Raw genomic sequence first — 26,240 nt, 5'->3', positions numbered from 1 at the left:
ATAATAAGGTTCTGCCTGTAGCATCGCAACAAAGCAAAAGTGAGAGCAGGTGGAAAGGCAGGGTATGAAATTGAGGTTAAGTGAGGAGTCATCATGAAAGAGGGGAGTTTGGTCAGGAGGGATGTAATTGGGTCAGGTTGATCAGGGTAATGATGAATGCTAAAGAACATTATTACCAATGTAATTATTACCAAGAATTAGTACCAATAAAGGCACAGGGAAAAGTCTAATTACTGACCAAGCAGTCTACTGTTAGTGGTGGCGAGATTATTGAAAACATTCTTAGAGACAGGATTAATCTGCAGTTTGAATAGCGGGGACTAATTAATGATTGTCAGCATGCTTTTGCTAGGGGGAGATTCTGACTGACTGATTTGATTTAATTTTATTTTATTTTGAAGAAATAACAAAATGTATTGATAAGAACAGTCAGGCTGCTGGATTTCAGTAATGCCTTGCACAAGGTGCCATGTAGAAAACCTGTCCAGAGGATTTGAGCCCGTGGTATTCAGGGCAAGTTGGCAAATAGATCCAAAATTAGTTTGTTAATAAGAGACAGATAGTGATCATGGAAGTTTGCCTTTAAAATTGGAAGATTGTGACCAATGTGCTGGAATTTTTAATGCTATTAATATGGATTGAAAATTTGAGCCTGAATACAGAAGGTCTGACGCAATAAAAATAGTATTTTTGATGGTGACAACAAAGATTTTGCTTCCTGAATACTTGTCAAGGTGTCAAGATCTCTAAGGATCTAACCTGGTCCCAACGTATTGATGTAATCAGAAATAAGGCAAGACAGCAGCTATACTTTATTAAAAGTTTGAAGCTATTTGACAAGTCAACAAATATGCTCAAAAACTTCTATAGTTGTACCATGGAGAGCATTCTGACAGGTTACATCACTGTCTGGTATGGAGGGGCTACTGCACAGGACTGAAAGAAGCTACAGAGGGTTGTAAATCTAGTCAGCTCCATCTTGGGCACTAGCCTACAAAGTACCCAGGACATCTTTAGGGAGCGGTGTCTCTTATTAAAGACTTCCAGCACCTAGGGCATGCCCTTCTCTCACTGTTACCATCAGGTAGGAGGTACAGAAGCCTGAAGGCACACACACAGTGATTCAGGAACAGCTTCTTCCCCTCTGCCATCTGATTCCTAAATGGACATTGAATCTTTGGACACTACCTCACTTTCTTAATATACAGTATTTCTGTTTTTGCAGATATTTAAATATCTATTCAAAATATGTAATTGATTTACTTGTTTATTTATTATTATGTATTATTTTATATTATTTTTCTCTCTCTGCTAGATTATGTATTGCATTGAACTGCTGCTGCTAAGTTAACAAATTTCACATCACACGCTGGTGATAATAAGCCTGATTCTGATTCTGATTCTGATTTTGGGTATATATTATGGATTTTGGGCTGCTGATCATGAAAATCAACCATGGAATTTCCCAATCACAGCATTTTTTGAAATCGCCTTTATTTGTTATTTCAATTCACAATCAGGTAACTGATGCCAAGATTAAGGAAGACACCTTTGTTGGTCCACAAATCAAGCAAGCCATTAACGACACGCAATTTGAAGAACTTCTAGAGGGACCAGAGGAAAATTGCATGGAATGTATTCAAGGATGTTGTTGAAAATTTTCTTGGCAACTACAGTACATGCAGCTGGTTGACAACATGCTTCCAGCACACAAAACCATGAAGTGCAACGTGTCACTAAAGACTCGTTTTCTGCATTCCCAGTTGGACTTTGTCCCTGCAAATCTTGGTGCTGTCAATGACAAATATAAAAATGGTGGCGCGATGAGTTTTTCTCTGTGTTCTATGATTCTATGATTAAATTCATTAAATTAAACTCCCTGTCAAAATGCTGGATCATTGAAAGGACCTATTTAATTTTGCCATCTCCTTCAGGGAAGGAAATTTGTCTGAACTATGATGGGAGTTGAGTCACGTAATGTGATTAATTCTTAACTGTCTCCGCAGTTCAGGACAGTAAAACAAAGAATAACTTCAGTTGTTGCCAGACACATCCAGATCCTTTGAAGAAATAAATAAAAATGTAACATATTGTGAATGTTTTCCCAACAGGCTTACAAGGCCAATTACTTTGATGTATTGTTCTCCAGTGGCTGCCGCCTTGGTAGAGGAAGGTTGTACTGATAGCTGTGATGTCAAACACTATAAGCTTCTGTCCTGGAAGAGCCTGGACAGACAGCGGTGGGAGAAAGGGGTTGAGAATCTGAGTCTGCAATACCAGTGGAAATCTCCCAGGGCTGGACAGACAGCCATCTTTTTATCTGCTGACACCTGTACCCCCCCCAGGATCTCCAGACTCCAACCTCCCCCCCCACCCCCAGACTCTAAACTATTGCCAACACAATTATTTAACTTTTTTCAGGAGCAGTTTCCATCCCAATGGCAACAGTGCACTCCCATGTGTCGGCTCTGCTCTTGAATGACAGCAATCTAATCGTGAAGGGCAGCACTCTGATCCTGGGTTGATAACAGTGACCTGAGACTTTCCTGAGGTGTTGAATAGCCTCTGCATGCTCGTCCACACTGCTGAGGAAGGATCCTCTCATTCCTTTTGACGTGCACTCTTGTTAAGACTGTGGAGCTCTCAGCCCTTTCACATGCTTCCTTCACTTGACCTCTGGGACAGTAGCCTGCAAGTGCTGATTGCCTCTGCGGGGTGGGGGGCTGTGTTGATGTTCTTGTTGCTGTTTGCACAATTTGTTTTTTTTTTGTGCATGGGGGGCGGGGGTTGATGTCTTTCTTTGAACGGGTTCCATGGTTTTCTTTGTTTTGTGGCTGACTGTGAGGAAGATGAATCTCAGGGCTCTATAAAGCATACATACTTTGATAATAAATGTACTTTGAATCCTTTGAAATAAAAAAATAATTCTGTGATGTACTCTCCTCATCCCTTGCTTTATCAGTATCTGAACTGGTCCGCGGAAGGGTGTTCCTGCTCTTAAGCAGAGTCGTAGCCCTGGAAGGGTAGGTGCTGGGCAAATAGTATTTTTCTGACTCAGCATGGCAGCATAACTGCCATGGCTGTCAAGTGCATATGCAGATACTGGTAGGAGAAGCGTACATTTCTGTGAAGAAAGGACGCTCAGTAAAAATCCAGAAAAATACTGTGCACTGTGGTCTTCTGCTGCATTTTCCCCAGGTACTCTGGTGTGAGTGGTGCAGCATCTGTCAAGAGATGGACCTTCCTCTCCTGGCTGCTGGGCAGTTGTGTATAGAAGTTTATAGTGTATATATGTATCCACTTGTCCGTGGAATGAAATTATCTGTCACTCTCTGCATCATCTAAGCACTCAACCATGACTCATGGAGCATAAACACAAGAACTGGAAATCCAGAGCAACACACACAAAATGCTGGAGGAATTCAAAAGGTCAGGCAGCATCTAATAGAGAGGGATAAGCAGTCAACATTTTAGGCCTTTATCTGGACTTACATAGACTTTCCGGTAAAAAGATTCCCCCCCCCCCAGTTCTGTTTACCACTCCTCGCCTGCCTATTACTGCCTCTGGGTCTCCCCCTCCTTTCTTTCCTCCTAAGGTCCACTCTCCTCTCATATCAGATCCCTTCTTCTCCAGCCCTTTACCTTTTCCACCCACTTGACTTCACCTATCAGTTTCTAACTAGCCTCCCCCACCCCCCGCTTTTTATCCATTTCAGCCCTGAAGAAGGGTCTTGGCCCAGAAGGTTAGCTGTTGATTAATTTCCATAGATACTGACTGACCTACTGAGTTCCTCCAGCATTTTGTGTGTGCTTTTCTATGTTTCAGCTGAAAACAAGCAAACTTCCAGTGCTGTGTTTTAGCTGAGAGCACCACTTCCGAGCTGGAGCAGTGCCATTATCTCGTGCGGGGTTGGGCCTGCAGGGACGTGGTTAAAGCTCAGATCTCTGCAACTTTCCTGTCCAGGTAGCTTCAAGCATAGCTAGTGAGCTGACACATTTTCATGAGAATTGCTATCAAATACCACATTTGAGCTGCTCCAACAACAATACAAGCAGATTAAACTCTTATTCTTGTGTAGATTTCATACTCCTATTTAAAAGTAAACCAATTTCTGGACTCAGACGGCACTGAAAAGGGAACATGCTTCTGTATTATATGGGGCCTTTGGGGGACCAATTTTCTTTATTTGCCTGGCATTCAAAGTGCTTACATATCACAAAAGCTGAATCTTCTGCACAATTACACACAATAATTGTACATTACTTTCAAACAGGGATGAAGTGAATACTTAATAGTACAATTGCATGCCATGGTGAGAGCTATTATTAACAATTTAAAATGATGGATTTCAAGGCTTCAGACTGTGGGGCTGATTTGGGGGCTACTTTGGTTTTGAGTGCTGGATCACGTAAGGCATTAAGCCTGTGTGTGCCTCTGTCAGACATCAAATATAGAGCAACAGTACTGCACAGTACAGGCCCTTTGGCTCACGATTAACCTACTCCAAGATCAATCTAACTCTTCCCTCCCACATAGCCCTCCGTTTTTCTTCCATCCATATTCCTAATGTATCTGCCTGTACCACCACCCCTGGCAGGGTGCTCCATACCCTTAGCACTCTGTTTAAAAATAAGTACCTTTGCTATTCCTCTATACTCTCCTCAAATAACTTTAAAATTACGCCCTCTCACATTAGTCATTGCCACCCTGAGAAAAAGGCACTGGTTGTCCACCCCTTCTATGTCCTGTGTCATCTCATACACCTCTATCATTTCCTCTAATCCTCTTTCACTCCAAAGAAAAATTACCGAGATCTCTTAACTTTTCCTCATAAGACGTGATCTCTATTTAAGACAGCATCCTGGTAAATATCCTCTGCACCCTCTCTAAAGCATCTACATCCTTCCTATAATAAGGCCCGCACACAATTTTGGCATTAACCCTATTCTCAACTTCAAGTTTCCAAAGTGAATCACTTCACACTTTACTGGTTTGAACTCTATTTAGCACCTCTCAACCAGCTTCGTATCCTAACAATGTCACGTCATCATCTATGACAACCTTCCACACTATCCAAAGCACCTTCTGCAAACTTACTAGCCTCACCTTACACTTCCTCAAAGAGCTGGTCCCTGTGGAACACCACTACTCACAGACCTTAATCAATATTAACGATGTTGAAGCCGCCCATGACAACAGTCCTGTCCTTCTTGCACCTTTCCAAAATCTGTTCCGTAGTAAATCTGTTGCCATTGAGAGTCTGTAGTATACTCCTTATAGAGTGATTGATCCCTGACTTCCACCCACACTCTCAGTAGACAACCCCTTCATGACGTCCTCCCTTTCTGCAGCTGTGATACTATCCCTAATTACCATTCCCCCACTTTTTTTTACTTGTCCCCTTGGAAGCATCTATACACCAAAACATCTAGTAGCTATTCCTGTCCTTACGTCAATCAGGTTTCTGTAATGGCATAGCTCTAAGTATTGAGCCATGCTCTAAGTTCTTCACCTTTGTTACTGATATTTCTCACATTATAGTAAACATATTATAACCCATCCTACTGATTACAATTATGCCTTTCCTTCCTCACAGTCTCTCTACATGCTGCATCTACCTTCACAATGCAATAAATTCTGCAGATGCTGGAAATCCAAAGCAACACACACAAAGTGCTGGTTGAACTCAGCAGGTCAGGCAGCATCTATGGAACTGAATAAACAGCCAATGTTTTGGGCCGAGACCCTTCTTCAGGACTGAAAGGGAAGGGGTGGAAAACATGGGGGAGGGGAAGAATTCCAGCTGGAAGATGATAGGTGAAGCCTGCTGGGTGGGAAAGGCAAAGGCCTGGAGAAGAAGGAATCTGATCTTTACAACATCTGCTCCATCCTCTAATCTATCACTCTGCTCCCATTCCCCTGCCAACCAAGTATGAACCCCCCCCCCCCCCAACAGCTCTTGCCGCAAGGACATTGGCCCTCTCAAGTTCTCTTGTACAGATCGTACCTTTTCCAGAAGAGATCCCAATGATGCACAAACATGAACCCTTGCCTCCTGCACCATTTCTTCAGCCACACATTCATCGACCATGCGATCCTAATCTTGCTCTCACTTGTGTGTGGCACAGGCAGCAATTGGGACAAAGTCGTATCCGAGGTGCTCACTGAGGCAGGTATCCACTAAGCCAATCTTAGCTGCTCCTTCCTTACCATCCTCCTACAAGAAAGAAAAACCTCTAAGCTGCAACAAGCTGCAGCACAGAAGACACTGAACCCATCGTAAAATACTGCGGAGCATCTCTGATAGCAGTTCAGGCAGGAGCACGTCCATTCCTCCACGTTATCTTCCTTTTGAGGCACATACAGTTTATGCGGCAAGCATACATTCTCACAGAATCATGGTACTATTTACCCAGTGTCAACACAGAAGGCCTGAGTAGTTTCAGCAATTGATTTCCAACTTCAAATCTATCATATTGCATGTAGGAACCATGTGCTAAGTGATAGAATTTCTAGCATAAGATCTCTTGTGGTTAACTTGTTGCTTGCAGCAATGAAGCAACTGTTTTCTATCATGCACTTTTAGTCTTGGAGAGTTTTCAACAATCTTTGGCAAACTACAATTTCTATCTCCCTGGCAACATTAAACAGAAGGAGCTTTTGATTTGTGTGAGGCAAGAAGTATTGGCCAATTAGGGCAACAGAAGTCTGCATTGGTATTTTTTCTGATTCCATTTGTATTATATGTTAAAAAAAAATATTCCACAGACCACTTTGGTCTCAACATTAAAGGAATTTGTGATAATCTTTGGTTTATTTCTTGCCTTTTTTGGTCCAAAGTGTGTATTTTTACAGGAAAAAAGATTTTCTGTTTATCTGGGATGCAGTTTTCCATTGGTGTTGACAGCACTAGGGCCACAGTTTAACAGAAGCTTTGTATCTGATCAGCGAAGCTTTATCTGTAATTCTAGCACTTATTGGGAAAGAGAAGGAACACAGTTGAATTTTCCTTTCTGCCAAATTCTCAAAGTGGAATTGTGTGTCCCATCAGCTGACACCAGTAATGTACAGAGTCATGTGGCTATTGTCTAAACCATTGTCATCTTTGATTGTTTTATCATCAGAGGGAGTATCTTTAACTTAAAGTGGTACCTGTTTCTCTTTCTGCAAATGCTGGCTGAACTATTGAGAATTTCCAGTGCTTTTCTTTTTGTTTTTATTTCAAATAAAATGTTGAAATACTCAAGGTATAATTATAAAAAATTATCTTAAATTTGCAATTTTGTTATTTAGCATCTAAGAATAAATTTCTAATTGTTTACTGTTTTAATTCTGACCCATGTATTTTATTTAAAACTTTTTATTTACTTTATATGGCTAAAAGTTTCTGGAAATGCTCAGACAACTTAGAATTACTTTCAGTCGGGGCTAGTTCTCAGCTCCACTGAAGCAGCATTGACCTCCCAGAGCCATCCTTCTTTGTAAGATTATTGACAGGTTACTGTTGTACTGTACAGTAGCTTCCTTATCAATGTCAATGTCAAAGTTGAGTTTATTGCCATATGTATATGTGTGCAAAAGTGCAATAAAAAACTTACGCTGCAGCATCTCAGGTACATAGCATCATATAAGCAACGTTCACAAGAAAAAATCGATTAAACATAAATTATGCACAATAGAACATAAAGAAAGCTCATTTTAGTGCAAAGCGATCAAAGTGTTTTGCTAAACTGCTGGATCGGGGTTGTGCTGGTTGGCTCAGAAAGCAGATGGTTGTAGGAAAGGAGCTGTACAATAACCTGGTGGTGTGGGACATCTGCATTTCCTTCTAATGGAGGCTACAGGAAGATGTCAGAACCCAGATGGAGGGGATCTTTAATGGTTGATACCTGCTTGAGCCTGCGCTTCTGGTAGATATTACTAATGGTGAGAAGGAATGTACCTGTGGTGCATGTCAGAATTACATGCATGATGTAATGATGGAAAATTGATCTGTTAACTTGTGCACATCAAAATCTCATGAAAATTAGTGAGATGAACGTGGAGACAATTTGTTGATAGTAATGTTTCCCAACCAGCCTCCAGCGATCTATTTAAGGCTGTTGTCAATCTGCTATCAAAAAGGGAAAACCATTGACCACCTTAAAAGAAAATTTAACAACTGGAATATATTTTATAGGACTTCTGTCTACCAGCTCTCCCCAAATAAAACAGTGATTGACAAATTTATCACCGTCCCTTTTGCCACCTGATATCCTAAGTACAAGTAATGTGGCTTTTATTTCAAGGGTGGAAAGTGTTATTGCACTCAAAAGGGTGGCACTGTAGCATAGTGGTTAGAATAATGCTTTACAGTTAATTTCCCAGTGCTATTTGTAGGGAGTTTGTATATGCTCCCCGTGACAGCATGGGTTTTCTCCAGGTGCTCCATTTTCCTCTCATAGTCCAAAATCTAAAGTCCAAACAGTTCATAGGTTAGTGGATCATTGTAAGTTGTTCTGTAGTTAAGTTAGGGTCAAATTAGGGTTGCCATGTGGCATAGCTTGAAGGGACAGAAAGACCTATTCTGCCAAGTATCTCTGAAACCTCTGTCAGTATCATTAGATAAATAATATGTGTAATAATATATACACATAATGACATAATTTATATATATATATATAAAATCTGGAAATTAACTGAAATTGTTGTATGCTGCTTTTGAACCACAGCTCGGCTGATTACACTGCATGGTTGTTTATATCTGTACTTGTATCTTCTGGAAAACAAAATTTGCAATGAATATTGGTCATTACTTTTATCTAGTTAATAAATTCTGTCAAAACACTAGGGATGTGCCATGTAGATCAATATTCTGCATGTTTAGGTATGCTCTGGCCAGAATTTCAATTGCATAACGTTGCTTTCATTCTTGTTATGCAACGGGCTATGAAGTGTTACATGACTGAGGCACAGAAAGAAGCATCTCCAGGTTGTTTTGAACCATTTGAACCTTATTGTTGCGAGCCATCCTCGTAACCCGGACATGATTTCAGTGTCAGAGCTGCGTGAGACACCCAACCCTCAGCATTAAAACCACATTCAGCACCCCTGGTCCCAGCAAGTTCTTCTGGCCTTCTAATTTTTAGCCCTCCTTGACCCAGTGATGACCTTCCAGCTAATTTACCAGACTCTGCTCTTCTGCCTCTGATTCCTTCCTCCATCAGATAACCTATCATCGTCCAATTAGCCTCCTTCCCCTCCCCTGCCTTTTTATTTTTGCATCATCCCCCCCCCACCTTCCATTTCAGTCCTGAAGAAGAGTCTCTGCCCAAAATGTCAACTGTTTGTTCATTTCCATAGATGCTGCCTGATCTGTTGAGTTCCTCCAGCATTTTGTATGTGTTGTTTTGGAGTTCCAATATCTGCAGACTTCCTCTTGTTTACAGTATAACAACAACACTGGATCCCAACCCATGCCTCCCACTGCTGTCTTCCACTCCCGACCCCTGATATATCTGATATCCCCATCTCTTTTGGCTTTGGGGACAGATCATATGGCAGATTTTGAAGTGTTTGTTGTGATTGAGGCCTGGCTGAAACTTGATGCGTGGGTCAACGATCGAAACCTTGTCTGGATTTCAGTTATTTTCATGAACAGTGTGCTGTGGTTGATTACCCGAATATAACGGCATTAAAGGCAAATCTGACCCCGCTATCTCTTTACAGCTGCATCATTTCCAGCAATAATCCTCTCACACTAACAGGTAAATTGGGGAAAGGTTTATTCTTTTCACATCCAAGCTGGAGTATTTTGCACCTATCTTCAGCTGTGATGAATTAATTAAGACACATTAAGGTCTAGACATATACTCTCCTGGATATCTATTTCCAAGTTACTCTGTTGTTATGTGAGAGGATGGGTGAAACATTTCCCATTGAAAAGAAAGCATTCATAAATCATGTGTCATAGTGTAGATTATGTATGTTTCTAGGCAGTTAAGCCAAGCTCATCTCTTCCTTCTCTCTCACTACAGTGCAAAATCATTCATAGTACAGTTGAAGAGTATCAGTGTCTATTATACTGTTGCAGAAATGTTATTCCATATAATCCAACAAAAAAATCAAGGCAAAGTGCTCCGGCTGGACCCAGAATTCCAAGGCAGGCTTGAGTTACACATAAACATGTCATTCGAAAATAGCAGAGGTACATTTCAATAGATCTTTTTATGTATATATGAAGTATTTTCCTGATAAAAATTTCAAAAGGCTCTGCCTCATTCTCAATTGACCTGCAGAAGCACAGAACTAAAGACCAGTTCAAAGGCATTGCCTGGAGATTTTATGCTTTATATGAAAGAGGGTTAAATCTTAGGCTAAAGGAATCTTAGATGAGCTGAAGAAGGTAACATTCTGCAGTGTCAGAGAGTCAGATTTATGATCATTTAAATCATACCTTGCCTGCTCTGCAGCATCTGTCCTGGAATGTGCTCATTTCTTATTGGTGGTTATGCAGGGAAACACTGGTTACCTGGTCCTCAATAGTCAGCTTCTTGACTTTTATTGAAATACAGAAGTCAGAGATGAGCTGATTAGAAGGACCAGATGTATAAGTAATGCCGTTTATTTGAACGGAGTTACCAATAATGAATCCATAGTGGAATCAGAATCAGATTGATTATCACTGACATATGCCATGCAATTTATTGTTTTGCAACAGCAGTATTGTGCAATACATTAAAAAATGTTATAAATGACAATAAGGAACATATGGAAGGAAATTAAATTAAATATTTAGTGCAAAAAGAGAGCACTAATAGTGATATACTGTTCATGGGTTAGATTATTGCCCGTGCAGATATCTGATAGGGGAGGGGCAGGAGCTCTTCCAACACATTAAGTGTGTATCTTCAGGCTGTTGTACCTCCTCCCTGATGGTTGTAGTAGGAAGAGAGAATGTCCTGGGTAATGAATGCATATGTTAACTCATTTTTCCACATTTCACTCTGCCTCAGTTAGTTCAATTAATTTCAAGGACATATACTATATATGCATATATACTTATGCTGGTTTTAATTACGTGCAGTTATTAGAGCCTTTAAGAACATTCGCAGGGAGTCAAAGGCCATTAGGGTGCTAACGCGGTGAGCACTCAGGATACGTGGCCAGACTCCTAATCTCTAGTGGCTCGTAATGCTTCTCAGGAGGGTATTTAACTATGAGGAATCAAAAGTCCCTTTGTATCCAGATCAGGTAAAGTTGCGCAGCAAGTTCAGGCAGTAGGCAGGGTTCATGGACTACTTTACATTTTGATCTCAGATTGCATACAAGTGCCTTGGTGGCAGCAATATGGAAGCTAATTACACTTAGATAACTCACTGATGATTATTAAATAATTGAAATACTTCTTTCTCACTTTAGTAATCAAGAAAATTGAGTATTGCAGATGTATGTGTCAAAATTGCAGTTGCATATTCACCGTTTCATGCGTGTTGCACCCAGTAGAAGGCTTGGAACAAATCGGGCATGCATCGAGTAAGTGTCGGTGTGGAATGAATCCTTCATGGTTCTGAATACAGAGCGTCCAAAAGCCAGAACTGATAACTACACTGAACCACAATCAACCGAAACACATCACACTGCTGCCCTGCTGCTCTCGTGATCTAAAATGAATTCCTTCAAATCTTGCAGCCATATTAACACTCCCTTTGAGTTAACAGAACAGAATGTAGAAACACCAAACAGATACATTGACTTAAAACAATATAAAATTAGTCTTTCATTGTCAACCAACTTCTGAAACTACCTTAAGGAAAATAAATATCTTTCACTATTTAAATCCTCCATAATGTCTGGTTCTGAGTGAAAGGAAAGTCTGAAAATCCTAACAGCATGTGTTATTTATTTTTCAAAATTTTGTAACCTGTAGCCAAGTATGTGATGAAAGAACAGGCCTCATGCCAATCATCTTGAAGGAACTTTCAGCAGATACCTGTTAAAAATGATATGGTATATTGAATGGTTAAATATATTCCAGATTACCAACATTTCATTAGAAAGCTGGTTCTTGTGTTTCATTATTCTTTATGGGATTTATGTTCATAGCAGTTAACTTTTGTAAAGTTAAACAAAATGAAGTGCATAAAATTAATCAAAGCTGAGAATGAAATCTTGTTATTTAACATAAATAATTACATTGACTTCCTTCATCATTTAGGAGTGCACGATCATCAGCATGAAAAAATTATTACAATTTCGGAGGACGGATTTGTGCAGAGTCCCCGATTTCCGCAGAGCTACCCTCGGGATGTGGTGCTGGTGTGGAGACTAATAGCAGCTGATGAGAATATGCAAATACAGCTCACCTTCGATGAAAGGTTCGGACTTGAGGAGCCCGAGAACGGATTGTGCAAGTGAGTGCCTCATTCTCGGAACACTAATTCAGCTCTTAACAAAGAAATAGATTACTGATAGGAGGCGAACTCAGACCTCCTTGACAGAGCCTAAAGTTTGGGTAGATCTTCCAATAGAACCCCAGAAACATGGACCTCCCTCCATGCTCCATTCCTCTCACACTCACCTATTACCCACCAATACTTCCTCCAACTTGCAGAGCCTTGAATTGAAGTCTCTTTAGATATCAACGTTTTCAATGCTGAAGGCGTTATAGCAATTGTATATTTCCTGTACTTTATTTATGATGTCTCTATAAACATGTAGTATCTCTCAAGTTTAATGCATAATCTCCAAAATTTGTTCAGCTTCCCAGTATTTCCCTAATACCTTTCCCTCTGCATTCCCAATACTTCATATTAAAGTTTAAACATTTCTATCCCATATTATTAATCCAGGGATTTTGAAATAAGTTCATTCATGCAATTTAAAGAATCAAAGTAAAATGATCTTTCTTTTATTGCCAATATCACACGTTCACATCTTACCCATGATTCCTTGGTACAAATTATTAATAAAATTCTTATTTGAAATTGAACAAAATTTAAGGTGATGCAATGAACATATGCTACTGTTCTCATGTTTCACACATGAAACTGAGGAAAACTGTCAACCTTTTTCTTAATTTTAGTGTTGATACATACTATGGCTTATCAAACCCTGAATACAAAACTTTGTGAGACACAATTATTCAGATCTTCTCAGTCCACCTTCTTCATTTCAGTCTCTTGTCAAGCACTGTATTTCCTATTGGGTTAATAATTTGACTGACATATACACTGTGGTTTTAAACTCTGTACTTACTTCGTGCTGCCTTGTTAAAGCTGTCAGTATAATCAAAGATCCCAACCCACCCAGACATTCTCTGTTCTCCACTCTCTCATTGGGTAGAAGATACAAAAGCTTGAAAACATGTACCATCAGGCTCCAGGACAGCTTCTGCCTCACTGTTATAAAGCTATTGTGTCAGTACCTCCAGTTGAACTCTATCTTTTTGTGTGTTTCCCCCTGGCCAACGGTCTGTGTTTTGTATTGCCATGTGCTCCTGTCCCCGCTCCTGCTCTACTCCGGCCCCTGTATCACTGAGTACTCCGCCTCTCAGCTGTCTCTCATTATTACCTGCATTGCCACCTGTGTCTCATTGTGCTCCACCTATCATCTGCCTCTCTGTTTATAGCTCAGTGTATTTCAGTCCTGTGTTTTCACCTATTTGTTGCCATATTGTGCCAGTGAATTTTCCTGAGTCTTTCCAGCATGTGTATCTGTACTCTGTCTGTCTGAATATTGACTCTGCCTGTTTCCCCTTTCTGGTTTTTGGGTTTCTCTGGATGGTTTGATCTCTGTCTGAACTTTGATGCTGACTTTGTTGCACCCCTGGATTTGCTACTCAGTAAATATCACAGTGCACACAGTACTTGGTCTGAGATTGGCTCCCTGCTTCAGTGTCCTGACATATTGAATGGTTCTAGATGGACACTTAACCTCACAATATGTTGTTACGATTTTACACCTTATAGTCTACCTACATGGCACTTACTCTGTGCCTTTCACACTTTTTACCTGATACTATCACAATGCACTGTATAATGTATTGATTTATGTGAACAATATGCAAGAGAAGCTTTTCACTGTGCCTTAGTGCATGTGACAATAATAGACCCATTCCAACTCCAATTAAATTCCAATTTTGTGAGCCTATCAGAAACCTGGAGGTCTATATGAAGAGAATCCATAGATACAGTATTTTCTCCTTCACTATTTTAGTTCCTAGTCAGCTGCACTCAATGATTCAGGAGCTTCCTCCCCTCTGCCATCCAATTCCTGAATGGAGCTCGAACACTACCTCACTACTTCCTTTTTATTTTTGCACTATTATTTAACTTAACTATTATGTGTATATATATATTGTATGTTCAGTTTTCTCTCTATCATTGTGTTGCATTGTACTGCTGCTGAAAAGACAACATATTTCATGACATAAGCCAACTGGTATTAAAACCGATTGTTAGGGCATGACCTAAGTTTTACAAATCCATGCTGAATCTCAGTGACCAGCAGAAACCTTCTAAAATATTCAACAGTCTGTGATTCAAAAGGGAAAGAAGGAATCCACTTGGTTCACACTGACTGAGCACCTGTAACCAATTTATATCTGCCAAGGACCAAACGGGGGGGGGGGGGGGGAATGGGTCATTTTGCAGAGGTCCTGGCCTCCTGGAGTCTCCCTTCTAAACCGGTGGTTTCAGAGACCTGCCATCTTCTGTAGATTTCCAACTACACAGCCCTATCTGGATGACTTTGTCAGTAGTGGAGAGTCCAATGTCACCTAGAACTTTATTTCCAGATCATTTCAAGTGATAGCAGATAATTTATGTGATGTAGCTCTTTATTTCGTTGGAAAGGTCAGAGGTGCTTTCTCCTTCCTCTTGAGTTTCCCTTGAGATCAGCAGATGTCAGAGGTCACAGGAAATGGTAGACTGCACTTGGCTCACCTTGGCTCTTCACGTGAACTGAAAGCTACATTCGGGTTGCAAGGGCAGCTACGCACCCTGAATGCGTAGCTTTTCTGCAACCAAAGCATAAAAATCCTCATGGTTAATAACATATTTCTGTGGAATTTGTTCCGCTCCCTCCTTTCTGATGTTGCTTATGGTGCTTTTAAAATCTTATTTGGGGGGCTGCTTGTGAGGGAAGGCTGTCACCTCACTCCTTCACTATTGAGGTTTACCTGGGGTCCTGAGCATGTTGCAGAATGATGTTGTAATCAGGGTCAGATGAAGCCCAGTGAAGAGTGCCTTTAGGGTTGTCAAAGTGAGATGATCAGAGAAACCTGAAGAATTTGCCACAGTGCCACATTGCATGCGGCACAAACTTTCGATATCATGAGACCATTGTCCTTACCTGATGACCTGTAGGAGCTACAGGGGAAGGATGAAGAGGGAGATGATGGAGAGGAGGAGGTAAGCACCAGCATTGAAATTACATCCTCTTTGGATGTGTTGTCAGTGCACAATGCCTAATCCTGAAATTCTCCTAACTTACCCCAGGAGATTGAGGCATAATTCAGGCAATACCATTGCACCCTGATATAACAAGATTTTAGGATTTCCATGGGGAACGTATAAGGAAGATGGTCCAATGTTTGACTTCAGTTCTATTTCATTATCACAGTGTGACAATACCTCCAATTCTATTTGCAAATGCCTTAGAGGCACATTTCTATTAGGAATTCTACTGGCTGAACTTTACTTTCCACTGCCATATTGTGTTTTATTGACAACTTGACAATGAAAGCTTCACCAATCCATCCCTCCACTAGAGATGTCCAAATTTGGGGCGCATCATAAATCTCCTCCCCTGTCCCAGAATGCAGTTGATGTCTTCAGAGAAGAAAATGGCCATTTTGCCTGCAAAAGATTAGCACTATCTTTTATAACACCAACAAGGAATTTCTTTTATGTGGATATCAGCAAACGGAGTAGCTACACTATGAGGCGTTACACAATCACTGGCATCCATTGTGGTCTAGATATGTATGAAAGGCCAGAGGTGGCCTGGCCTGGGTTTGGAGGCCTGTGAGTGTGAGGGCAGAGGGAGGGTGGGAAAGGGGATTTTGTTTTGCTGGTGTGGTCTTGTTTTGATGTGTTGTTGCTGTTGTTGTTACCCGTGTTGTTGTGTTGAACGTTGTAGGCATGCTATGTTGGCACTGGAATGTGTGACAATACTTGCAAACTGCCCCCAGCACATCTGTGGGTTTGTTGGTTGTAAACGCAAGGTATTTGACTATATGTTTTGATGTACATGTGATAAATAAATCTGAATCTGAATCAAACTATGGTGTGGACACCCCACTAGCATCAGCTTAACAGTGAGTTAATTTGTCACCTGGGTCACAAGGTGACTTTCACTGTACATCTTCCATGCTGTAATGATCTCCTTTCTGTATGACATTTGCTTTTATATATCCTGATCTTAGAGCAGGGGTTCCCAACCTTTTTTATGCCATGGACCCCCACCATTAATTGAGGGATCTGTGGACCTCAGGTTTGGAGCCCCTGCCTTAAAGGCTCATATGGCATTTCCTTTTGCAGAAGTGCCCCGACTGATGTAGAAAAGCATTGATCAGCATCTGTGTGTAAATATCTGTCTGGTACTGCTAAGATCAAATGTGTCTACTGAAAATAATCCACACTGTGGTATATTTTCCAATTAATCTTCTTCATCCAGGGAACAATCAAAAACAAACAGAGACCTAAGTACTTAGAGCCAGTTAAGTTACATGACCTCTTTAATAACAGTTTCCAAGTTACTTACTTGGCCTACCTCTTCTCTTGTGGCTAACAGGAAATTCTGTTTGAGACATTGAAGCAGAAAGTGGTCATGAATGTTGCTCACTGCATCGCTGCAGCAGTTTTATTTTAATTTATTGATTTCTTTAAGGGATATGGATGTTAATGGTAAGGCTATCATTGACTGCTCATCCCTGTTTTCCCTTAAGAAAGTGGCATTGACCCACCTTCTTGACCTGCTGCAGGTATCTTGGTGGAGGTTCTCATACAATGCTATTGGCAGGATTTAGACCCTGCCATGGCCAACAAATAACAATACCTTGTTAAGTCAGGATGGCATTTGAGTTGCAGGGGAACATCGGCATCTGCTTGCAGCCCTCGTGATATGAGATAAGGAAGTGCTGACGGAGAAGCGCTCAGGGAGAACACGGTGCATTTTGTGGGTGGCATTCACTGCAGCCAGTGTGTGACAAGAGGCCAAAGAATCAAACGCTTGTGTTGGTACATGGTGTGCCAATCTAATAGGCTACTTTCTCTTCAATGGTGACCTTCCTGAGAGCTATGAGAGCTCAGATAAGTAGAAAATCAGGAAGACTGTAGATGCATAAACGTGATGAAGTCTACAGATGCTGGAAATACAGAGCAATACACACAAGGCTGGAGGAACTCAGCAAGTAAGGCAGCATCTATGGAAATGAATCGATAGTCAATGTTTTGGGCCGAGATGCTTCTTCAGGACTCAAGAAGAAGGGTCTCGGCCTGAAACGCCGTCTATCTATTCATTTCCATTGATAGAGATTGTAAACACAGTTTCTATTTTCATAGAAACACAGAAAACCAACAGCTGAATTTGGCCCTTCAGCCCACAATTCTGTACTGAACATGTACTTACTTTAGAAATTACCTAGGGTTACCCATAGTGTTCCATTTTTCTAAGCTCCACGTACCTATCCAGGATTCTATTAAAAGACCCTATCGTTTCCAACTCCACCACCGTCACCGGCAGCCCATTCAATGCACTCACCACTCTCTGTGTAAAAAAACTTACCCCTGACATCTCCTCTGTATCTACTTCCAAGCACCTTAAAACTATGCCCTCTCATGCTAGCCATTTCAGCCCTGGGGAAAAGCCTCTGACTATCCACACGATCAATGCCTCTCATCATCCTATGCACCTTTATCAGGTCACCTCTCATCCTCCGTCGCTTCAAGGAGAAAAGGCCGAGTTCACTCAACCATCAAGCTCTTTACACGTGCATATCTTTTTCATTGTTCTCCCTGGCCTACTGAATGTTTCTGACATTTACTGTTTCACTTCAGTATTCCATTGTACTGTGTGCGTTGCAGACAGTTGAAAGGCTATGCAATGTCAGGAGATGATTTACCAGCCACGGAATACCCAGCTTCTGATTTACTCTTGTGGCCACGGTATTTATTTGGCATGTCCAGCTGAGTTTCCAGTCAGTGATGATGAGTCTTTGAGAGTGAGTCCATAAATTTGGGAACAGATCATTGATGGGGTGAGTGAAGTTGAGTGAAATTATCCCCACTGGTTCAAGGGCCTGATGGTTAAGGGGTAAAAGCTGTTTCTAAACCTGATGGTGTGGATCCTGAGGGGTGTTATCATCTTCTTGATGGCAGCAATGAGAAGAGAGCATGGCCTGGATAGTGGGGTCCTTGATGATGGATGCTGCTATCCTGCCAGAATGCTTTGTGTAGATGTGTTCAGTGATGGGGAGGGCTTTATCTGCGATGGACTGATGTGTGTCCACTAAGTTTTGTAGGCTTTTCTGTTTAAGGGCATTGGTGTTTCTGCACCAGGCCCTGATGGAACCAGGAAATAGCCTCTCCACCACATATCTATAGATGTTTCATGGAGAGGATTTTTAGATGACATACCAAATCTTCACAATTTCTAAGGACATAGAGGTGCTATCGTGCTTTCTTCATAATTGCACTGATGTGCTGGCCCCAGGACCGATCCTCTGAAATGATAACCCTGAGGAATTTAAAGTTGATGACTCTCTCCACCTCTGATCCTCTGATGAGGATTGGCTCATGGATTCCTCGCTTCCTCCTTCTGAAGTCAACAATTGCTGACATTGAGTGAGATGTTGTTATGGCATCACCTAACCAGATTTTCAGTCTCCATCCCATATGCTGATTCGTTACCATCTTTGATTTTGCCAATGACAGTGGTGTCATTAGCAAATAAATATAGCATCAAAGCTATTCTTAGCCTCATAGTCATAAGTTTAAAGCGAGTGGAGCAGGGGGCTAAGCACACAGCCTTGTGGTGCACCTGTGCTGATGATGTTACCAATCCAAACTGACTGGAGTCTGCAACTGAGGAAGTCAAGGATCCAGTTGCACAAGGAGGTTTTGAGGGCAAGGTCCTAAAGCTTACTGATTGGTTTCAAGGAGATGATAGCATCAACTGCTGAAATGTGGTCAATTAAGAACATCCTGATGTAAGCATTTTTGCTGTCCAGATGTTCCAGGGTTGAGTGAAGAGCCAGTGAAATGGCATCTGCTATTGACCTGTTGCTATGATAGGCAAATTGGAGCTCTATTGCTGTATTGGCTCTATGCAAAAGCAATTCAGCTAACACTTCTCTCCCTCCTTCTGCCAGAGCCCTGTAAATTCTTTTCTTTCAAGTACTTATCCAGATCAGTTTCAAACAATTGAGTCTGTCTGCATGGCTCCATCTGGCAGTGCATTCCAGATACTAACTACTTGCCGTGTAAAATAAATTCCTTCATGTCACTATTGGTTCTTTTAGTAATAATCTTTATTCTGTCTCCTCCAGTTTTTGATTCTTCTTAAATAGGAACAGTTCCTCTCAACGTTCTCTGTCTAGACTCTCCATGAGTTTACCCTTGCAATCTCCACTGTACCAAGGAGAAGAACTTGAGCTCCTTCAGGCAGTCAATCTTGGAATCATTCAAATAAATCCAATCTGGACCCTTTCTAAAGCCGCCATGTCTTCCCGAAAATATGGTGTCCAGAAACAGACTCAGTGATTCCAAAAACAACAAACTACTGAAGAAATTCTGTAGATTGAGGAGCATCTATGAAGGCAGACAAACTGCTGAGAATCCAGGTGGAGATCATGCATCAGGACTGAAATTAATGAGGTAGGATGGCTGAAAGTCAAAAGGACCTAGGGTAGATCAGGAGAAGAGAGAAACTGTTCTTTCTGCACCTCTTTCTCCCTCTCTCTCACTCACCTTCCATCTCTTTCTCTCCATCTCCCTCCCTTCCTTTCTCCCCTTTCCCCCCTTTCCCCCTTCTCCCTATCTCCTTCTGAACCATCCCTGCCATCCCCCAATTTTATTCCCTTTTCAATATACATCCCTCCTCCCTTGCAAATGCCCCATCACTCATCTTTGCCTCCTTCCCTTCCCTGGTTCCCTCCATGTAGCGCCCACACACCCCACATTATATCTCACCATCTGCCCTTCATTTCTCCTGTAAATGGTTCTGATTATCACCATCTTTCCATCAGATTCCGGCACTTGTATTCATTGTGTCCCTGTACATCACCCTCCAGTCTCTGTCACTACTTTCATTTTCCCCTCCTCTACCCCACCTCATCTGTCTGACTTTATTTTCCCTTCTTTGCTCCCCATATCTACCCATATCCACTCACCTACCTTCGTCTTCCACGTCCACTCACCTCCTTTTCCCACCTCCACCTCCGTCTCCCACCTTCACTCACCTACCTCCATTTCCCACATTCACGCTCCAATTCTGTCTCCCACCTAACTCCGTCTCCTACCTCCACCTCCATCTCACGTCCACCTCCACCAACACCCACATACATCCATCTCCTACCTCCACCCTTCACCTCGGTCTCTCATTTCTACCTTCCACCTCTGTCTCCCACCTCCACCCTCTTTCACCATCTCCTACCCCACCTTCCATCTCCATCTCCCACCTCCAACCTCCAGCCACCTCCCTCCATCTCCCAACTCCACTTCTGCCTCCCACATCCACCCACCTACCTCTGTCTCCTCCCTTCACCTCTATCTCCCACCTCCATCCTCCTCCCTGTCTCATACCTCCACCCACCTATCCGGATCTCCCGACTTCACCCTCCACATCGACCAACTGGCTCCATCTTCTCACAATTTCTCACTGCTCCTCAGTCCACCAATCACCTCTGGACTCCTGTTTTAAGTTCCAAAGTAGTAAGGAGATGAATATATTGGCTAAAGTGAATATCTCCAATGGGATGAGGCCAGGGTTGCCTTGGTGATAGGCTGTTGACGAAATCATGAGGTTGTTAAATCAGTGAGGCAGTTAGAGAGAGAGCAAAGAATGGAACAGGTAGGAAGAGTGGGAAATGACTCACACCAGGCAGAGAGGAAAATGTGTAAATATTAGGAATGGATACAAAATGGACACTGTGTCTGATTTCTGCTCAGCCCAGCTGATTCCGTGTAGAGCCTCACTTAGTCCTTCCCATAGAATTGGGTATATTCTACTGCCTTTCTCTAATTCACTGCGAAGAAGTCTCTTCATCACTTGGTGTTGTCCATATATATGACATGATTGATCCAACTTATTTAACTCCATGCTAATTAGAAGTTCACACTGGGCATGGCAGATATTTGCAGTGCTTGGTTGTTGGTATTTGCACTGCACAATCTATCACCCATCTAGCGTTATTGGAGACACTTTCGTTTTTATGGGACTATTAAATGGGATGTTAAGGAGGTTAGGGGTACCGTGGCTCTATAAACTTGACATTTTATAGAAACATTGAATCGGCTGTCTTGTCCAGAATATATTTTTGTCCATGACTGAAAACTGAAGCAGCAAAATGTAAGCATATTGAAAGGGCTTTGTCAACGCTGATGTCAGCATTCATTGAAATTTCTAGAAATTAATGTTTTTAATGAGGTGCCGTTCAACTTTATTTCTGGTGATAATGGAAGTACTGAGTTTTCGCCAGGAGACTTTGATGTGAGTCGGATATATACAGTAATGAAACCAGCTCTTTAGCCCGTGCCAATCATCCCAAAAAAAACATTCTACCTGGATGCATGACGACTTGATATGGCAACTGCTGTGCACATGATTCTACAAAGTTGCAGAGGGTTGTGGACACAGCTTGGTACATCATGAAAGTCAGCCTCTCCTCCATTGTCTCTGTACTTCTTTCAAAATGATCAAAGACCCCACCCCCCACCCTGGGCATTCTCTCTTCTGCCCTCTCACATCTGGCAGAAGATACAAAAGCCTGAAAGCATGTACCACTAGGCCAGCTTCTATGCCGCTGCTGTCAGAGTTGAATGGACCACTTGTATGATAAGGTGGACTCGACCTCACAATCTACCTCATTATGATCTTGCATGTTGTTGTTTGCCTGGCTTCCACACTTCATTCTGCATTGTCATTGTTTTACCTTCTTCTACCTCAACGCACCATGTAATGACATGACCTGTATGAAGGTAGGCTTTTCACTGTTAAGTGGGACGTGTGACAATAACGAATAAGCCAATAAACCAATAATCAGTACCAATTCCATGTACAACCACTTGGCCTGTACTTTCTGTGACTTGTGTATAAAGGGTTCAAATGTCCTGAGAGTACATACCACCCCTTTCCTTCAGGTGGTGTGTTCCAACTTCCAACCATCTTCTGAGTGAGAAAGCTCCTTCTCAACCCCCCTCCCCAAATGTTTATCCCTTTCTTATGTCCTCTAGTTTTAGATATCTCTGCTATAGGGATGTCTCCATCTACTGTTTGTACCTTATCTATGCCCCTCCTAACTTTATATACCTCTGTCATGTCCCTCATCAACATTTCTGCTCCAAGGTAAACTATTCCAGTCTATCCAGTCTCTGTTCAAAACTGAAACACCTCATCTCAGCCAACATCCCAGTGAATCTCCTCCGCTCCCCCTCAATGAAATCATAGCGCAGTATTGTACTACTTACTTCAGCTGTGGCCTAGCCAAACCTTCATAAAGCTCTGCATAAAATCGTTGTTCCCATATTGCACGTTCCTGCTGATGACGCTGAGTATCCTCGATGCCTTATTTGTCACTTGTGCTCTTACCTTCAGGAATCCTTGAATCGTACACCAAGGGCCCACTGTTCTTCAATACTCCCTAGCTCCCACCATGCATTGTGAATATCATTCCAGTATTAGCCCTCTTTACATTTAATCAGATTAAATTAATTTTACCAGCTGATCAATATCACATTCATATCCAAATCATTAATCTACAAGAGAATGCTGTACAGTCAAAGGAAGTCAGTAAGTGTATCTTGCCATTCTCGGGAAGGTCATCAGGGGCTGCATTATTGATCAGTTGTATCATAGTTTTGAGATTTGCTCTGAGCTTTGATGTTATCGAATTATTTTATTTATTTATTTTGAAATACAACAAGGAATAGGCCCTTCTGGCCCTTAAAGGCACAATGCGCCAGCAACCCCTGACAACCTCAATTTAACCCTAACCTAATCACGGGACAATTTACAATGACCAATTAACCTACTCAGAATGTCTTTGGACCGTGGGAGGAAACTGGAGCACCTGGAGAAAACCCACACATTCCAGAGGGACCTTACAGAGGTTGCTAGAATTGAGCACCAAACTCTGAATCCCAAACTGTAATAACGATCCGCTGACCACTACAGTACCGTGGAGCTAAATTATAGCTTTAGGATGATGCTGAAAGCAACAAGTGCTAGCTGTCTGTCCAAGAATACTTTAAAATAATGTAGGGATAAGCACCGACCTCACTTAACTTCCAGATTGACGGGAGATGTAGGAGGTGAAGCACCAGACAGTGATATCTGGCCTTTTATGATAGTGGCATTAATGCTGATAAGTGTGAGTTGCTACATTTTGGTAGGAATAATCCAAATAGGACATACATGGTAAATGGTAGGGCATTGAAGAATGCAGTAGAACAGAGTGATCTAGGAATAATGGTGCATAGTTTCCTGAAGGTGGAATCTCATGTGGATAGGGTGGTGAAGAAAGCTTTTGGAACGCTGGCCTTTATAAATCAGAGCATTGAGTACACAAGTTGGGATGTAATGTTAAAATTGTACAAGACATTGGTAAGTCCAAATTTGGATTATTGTGTACAGTTCTGGTCACCAAATTATAGGAAAGATGTCAACAAAATAAAGAAAGTACAGAGAAGATTTACTAGAATGTTACCTGGGTTTCAGCACCTAAGTTACAGGGAAAGGTTGAACAAGTTAGGTCTTTATTCTTTGGAGCGTAGAAGCTTGAGGGGGGACTTGATAGACGTATTTAAAATTATGAGGGGGATAGATAGAGTTGACGTGGATAGGCTTTTTCCATTGAGAGTAGGGGAGATTCAAACAAGAGGACATGAATTGAGAGTTAGGGGGCAAAAGTTTAAGGGTAACACGAGGGGGAATTTCTTTACTCAGAAAGTGGTAGCTTTGTGGAACGAGCTTCCAGTAAAAGTGGTAGAGGCAGGGTCAGTATTGTCATTAAAAGTAAAATTGGATAAGTATATGGACAGGAAAGGAATGGAGGATTATGGGCTGAGTGCGGGCCAGTGGGTCTGGGTGAGAGTAAGCGTTTGGCACAGACTAGAAGGGCCGAGATGGCCCGTTTCTGTGCAGTAATGGTTATATGGCATAAGAGGCTGATTAATTTCTCTCAGCACATGAGAGCCACCAAAGAAGAGAGTATCCACCGGACAAGTGTGTTACTAAAACTCAGTAAGGACGCCATGGTAGCGGACTGGTTAGCACGATGCTGCTACAGCTCGGGCCATTCCCGAGCTCAGAGCTCAATTTTGGCCCTGTTCTGTAAGAGGTCTCTGTGAAGGATGTAAGTAATAAAGTCAACTCAGTTCAATGCATCCTCCCCGTGGAATGCGTGGGTTTTCCTCAGGAGCTCTGATTTCCTGCCACAGTCCAAAGACGTTCCATGTGGGTGAAATGGTTGTTGTAAGGTGTCCGGTGATTATGGTAGGGTTAATTGGGGTTGTGGAGCTGCTGGAGTCGTGTGGCTCAAAGGGCTGTATCGCTAAATACATTTAAAGATGTACAGATCCTGCCCAGGTGACAAATGCCTGGCTACTAAACAATCTGTACGTATGAACAAGTGTTTGGGAGATCAGCAGGATGGACATGGATGGATTTGCTGGCTGGAGCAGACCATAAGCAATTTCTGTCAGGTGGGATAGGAGCATTTCCGCGCTTGCTCTCCCAACACCCATCACCCACCCACTTGCTCCCCTCCCCACCTTCACTGTGCTACAATAATCAGGACTGGGATGAGCTTAGCAGAGCTTTGAACATTAAGCAGACTCACTGAGTTAGAGAGCCCGGCTTTTGATGCCTGTTGACTCTCCCATCGCCGTTATTTCTGAAATCCTCTTCCCTTACACTATCATTAATTTCTGACATTAAAATAGTTTGTGTTCAGACCAGTTCTCAGCCACAGAACCCTGTTATAACCCAGGGTCTGCCAGTTTGTTATGCTGCGATTTTCTGTTGTTGGGCCACCATTAACATAGCTTTGCTGTGTGGTGAGGGAAGGTTACACTGGGAATCAGGGAATGTATCATGTATCATCTGCAATAACGTGGAGCCTTTTCAACAATGACATACCAAGGATCTTAACAGCAGTGGGGAGAAGGAAATTGACAAGGTACTTCTTGCAGTGATTTCTGGTTCCTTCGATTCCCAAATTGTTATGATTTTACCAGCTTTGTAATTCTGAAATCCTGTGATAAAGCCTCAGCAAAAAAGTAAATCAATCTGAGAAAATTTTCTGATGATTTAAACAGTGCTTAAACATGGTGTTGTGCCTATTTCATTTTTTTCTTTTCCCTACTTGTCATTTGCCCAAGTATTTTTTAAATCTTCTCTCTAGCTGGTAGTTCTTCTGGCTCAAATGTACTGGTCTTTGTTGACCAGTCTACCAAGTGATCATCCGTGCTTGACTCATGATTGAGGACAACTGTGGGATCATCATCACATTTTGTTTTAGACGGGCATTCTAGCTCAGTGATTAGTGGACCACAAGAAACACTTGAATAGTCTTGGTTGTGTTCAGCCAGTCCATATTTCATTGAATTAGGACACCAAGGATTTTGTTGGCACAATCCCGCTGGAAGTGCTTTGCACTGCGGCTTGATTAGTGGTCCACTTTTCACTGCTTGTTCTCCTGGCACTGCAGTATAGACACGACACACTCTAGGCATTGAGGCTTAGCACATTCCAAGATAGTTGGAGTGCCCAAGTTTGGCCATCCTTTCTCAATGGATGTTAGATTATACATTAAACTACCTTGAATAGTTCAAAGTAAATTTATTATCAAATTACATATATGTCACTTCACACAACCCTGAAATTTGTTTTCTTGTGGGCATACACAGTAAATCCAAGAAACACAATAGAATCAATGAAAGTCATCATTCCATGGGACAGACAACAACCAATATGCAAAAGACAATAAGCTGTGCAAATACAAAGAAAACAAGAAATATCAAGAACATGAGAGGAA

The 26,240-nt window shown here is 41.8% G+C and overlaps 1 protein-coding gene across 1 annotated transcript in view; it reads left to right on the top strand.

The window, feature by feature from the left end:
- The window catches only part of pdgfc (platelet derived growth factor c), a 273,557-nt gene that overhangs the window by 121,287 nt on the left and 126,030 nt on the right, over nucleotides 1-26,240 (top strand). Inside the window, exon 2 of the mRNA XM_059964928.1 lies at nucleotides 12,198-12,393. Within this exon, the coding sequence (XP_059820911.1) occupies nucleotides 12,198-12,393 (196 nt within the window). The remainder of the gene's footprint in view (nucleotides 1-12,197; nucleotides 12,394-26,240) is intronic.

Source organism: Hypanus sabinus, chromosome 3 (genome assembly GCF_030144855.1).
Source record: "Hypanus sabinus isolate sHypSab1 chromosome 3, sHypSab1.hap1, whole genome shotgun sequence".
NCBI lineage: Eukaryota > Metazoa > Chordata > Chondrichthyes > Myliobatiformes > Dasyatidae > Hypanus > Hypanus sabinus.
This window is presented reverse-complemented; position numbering and strand designations above follow the sequence as displayed.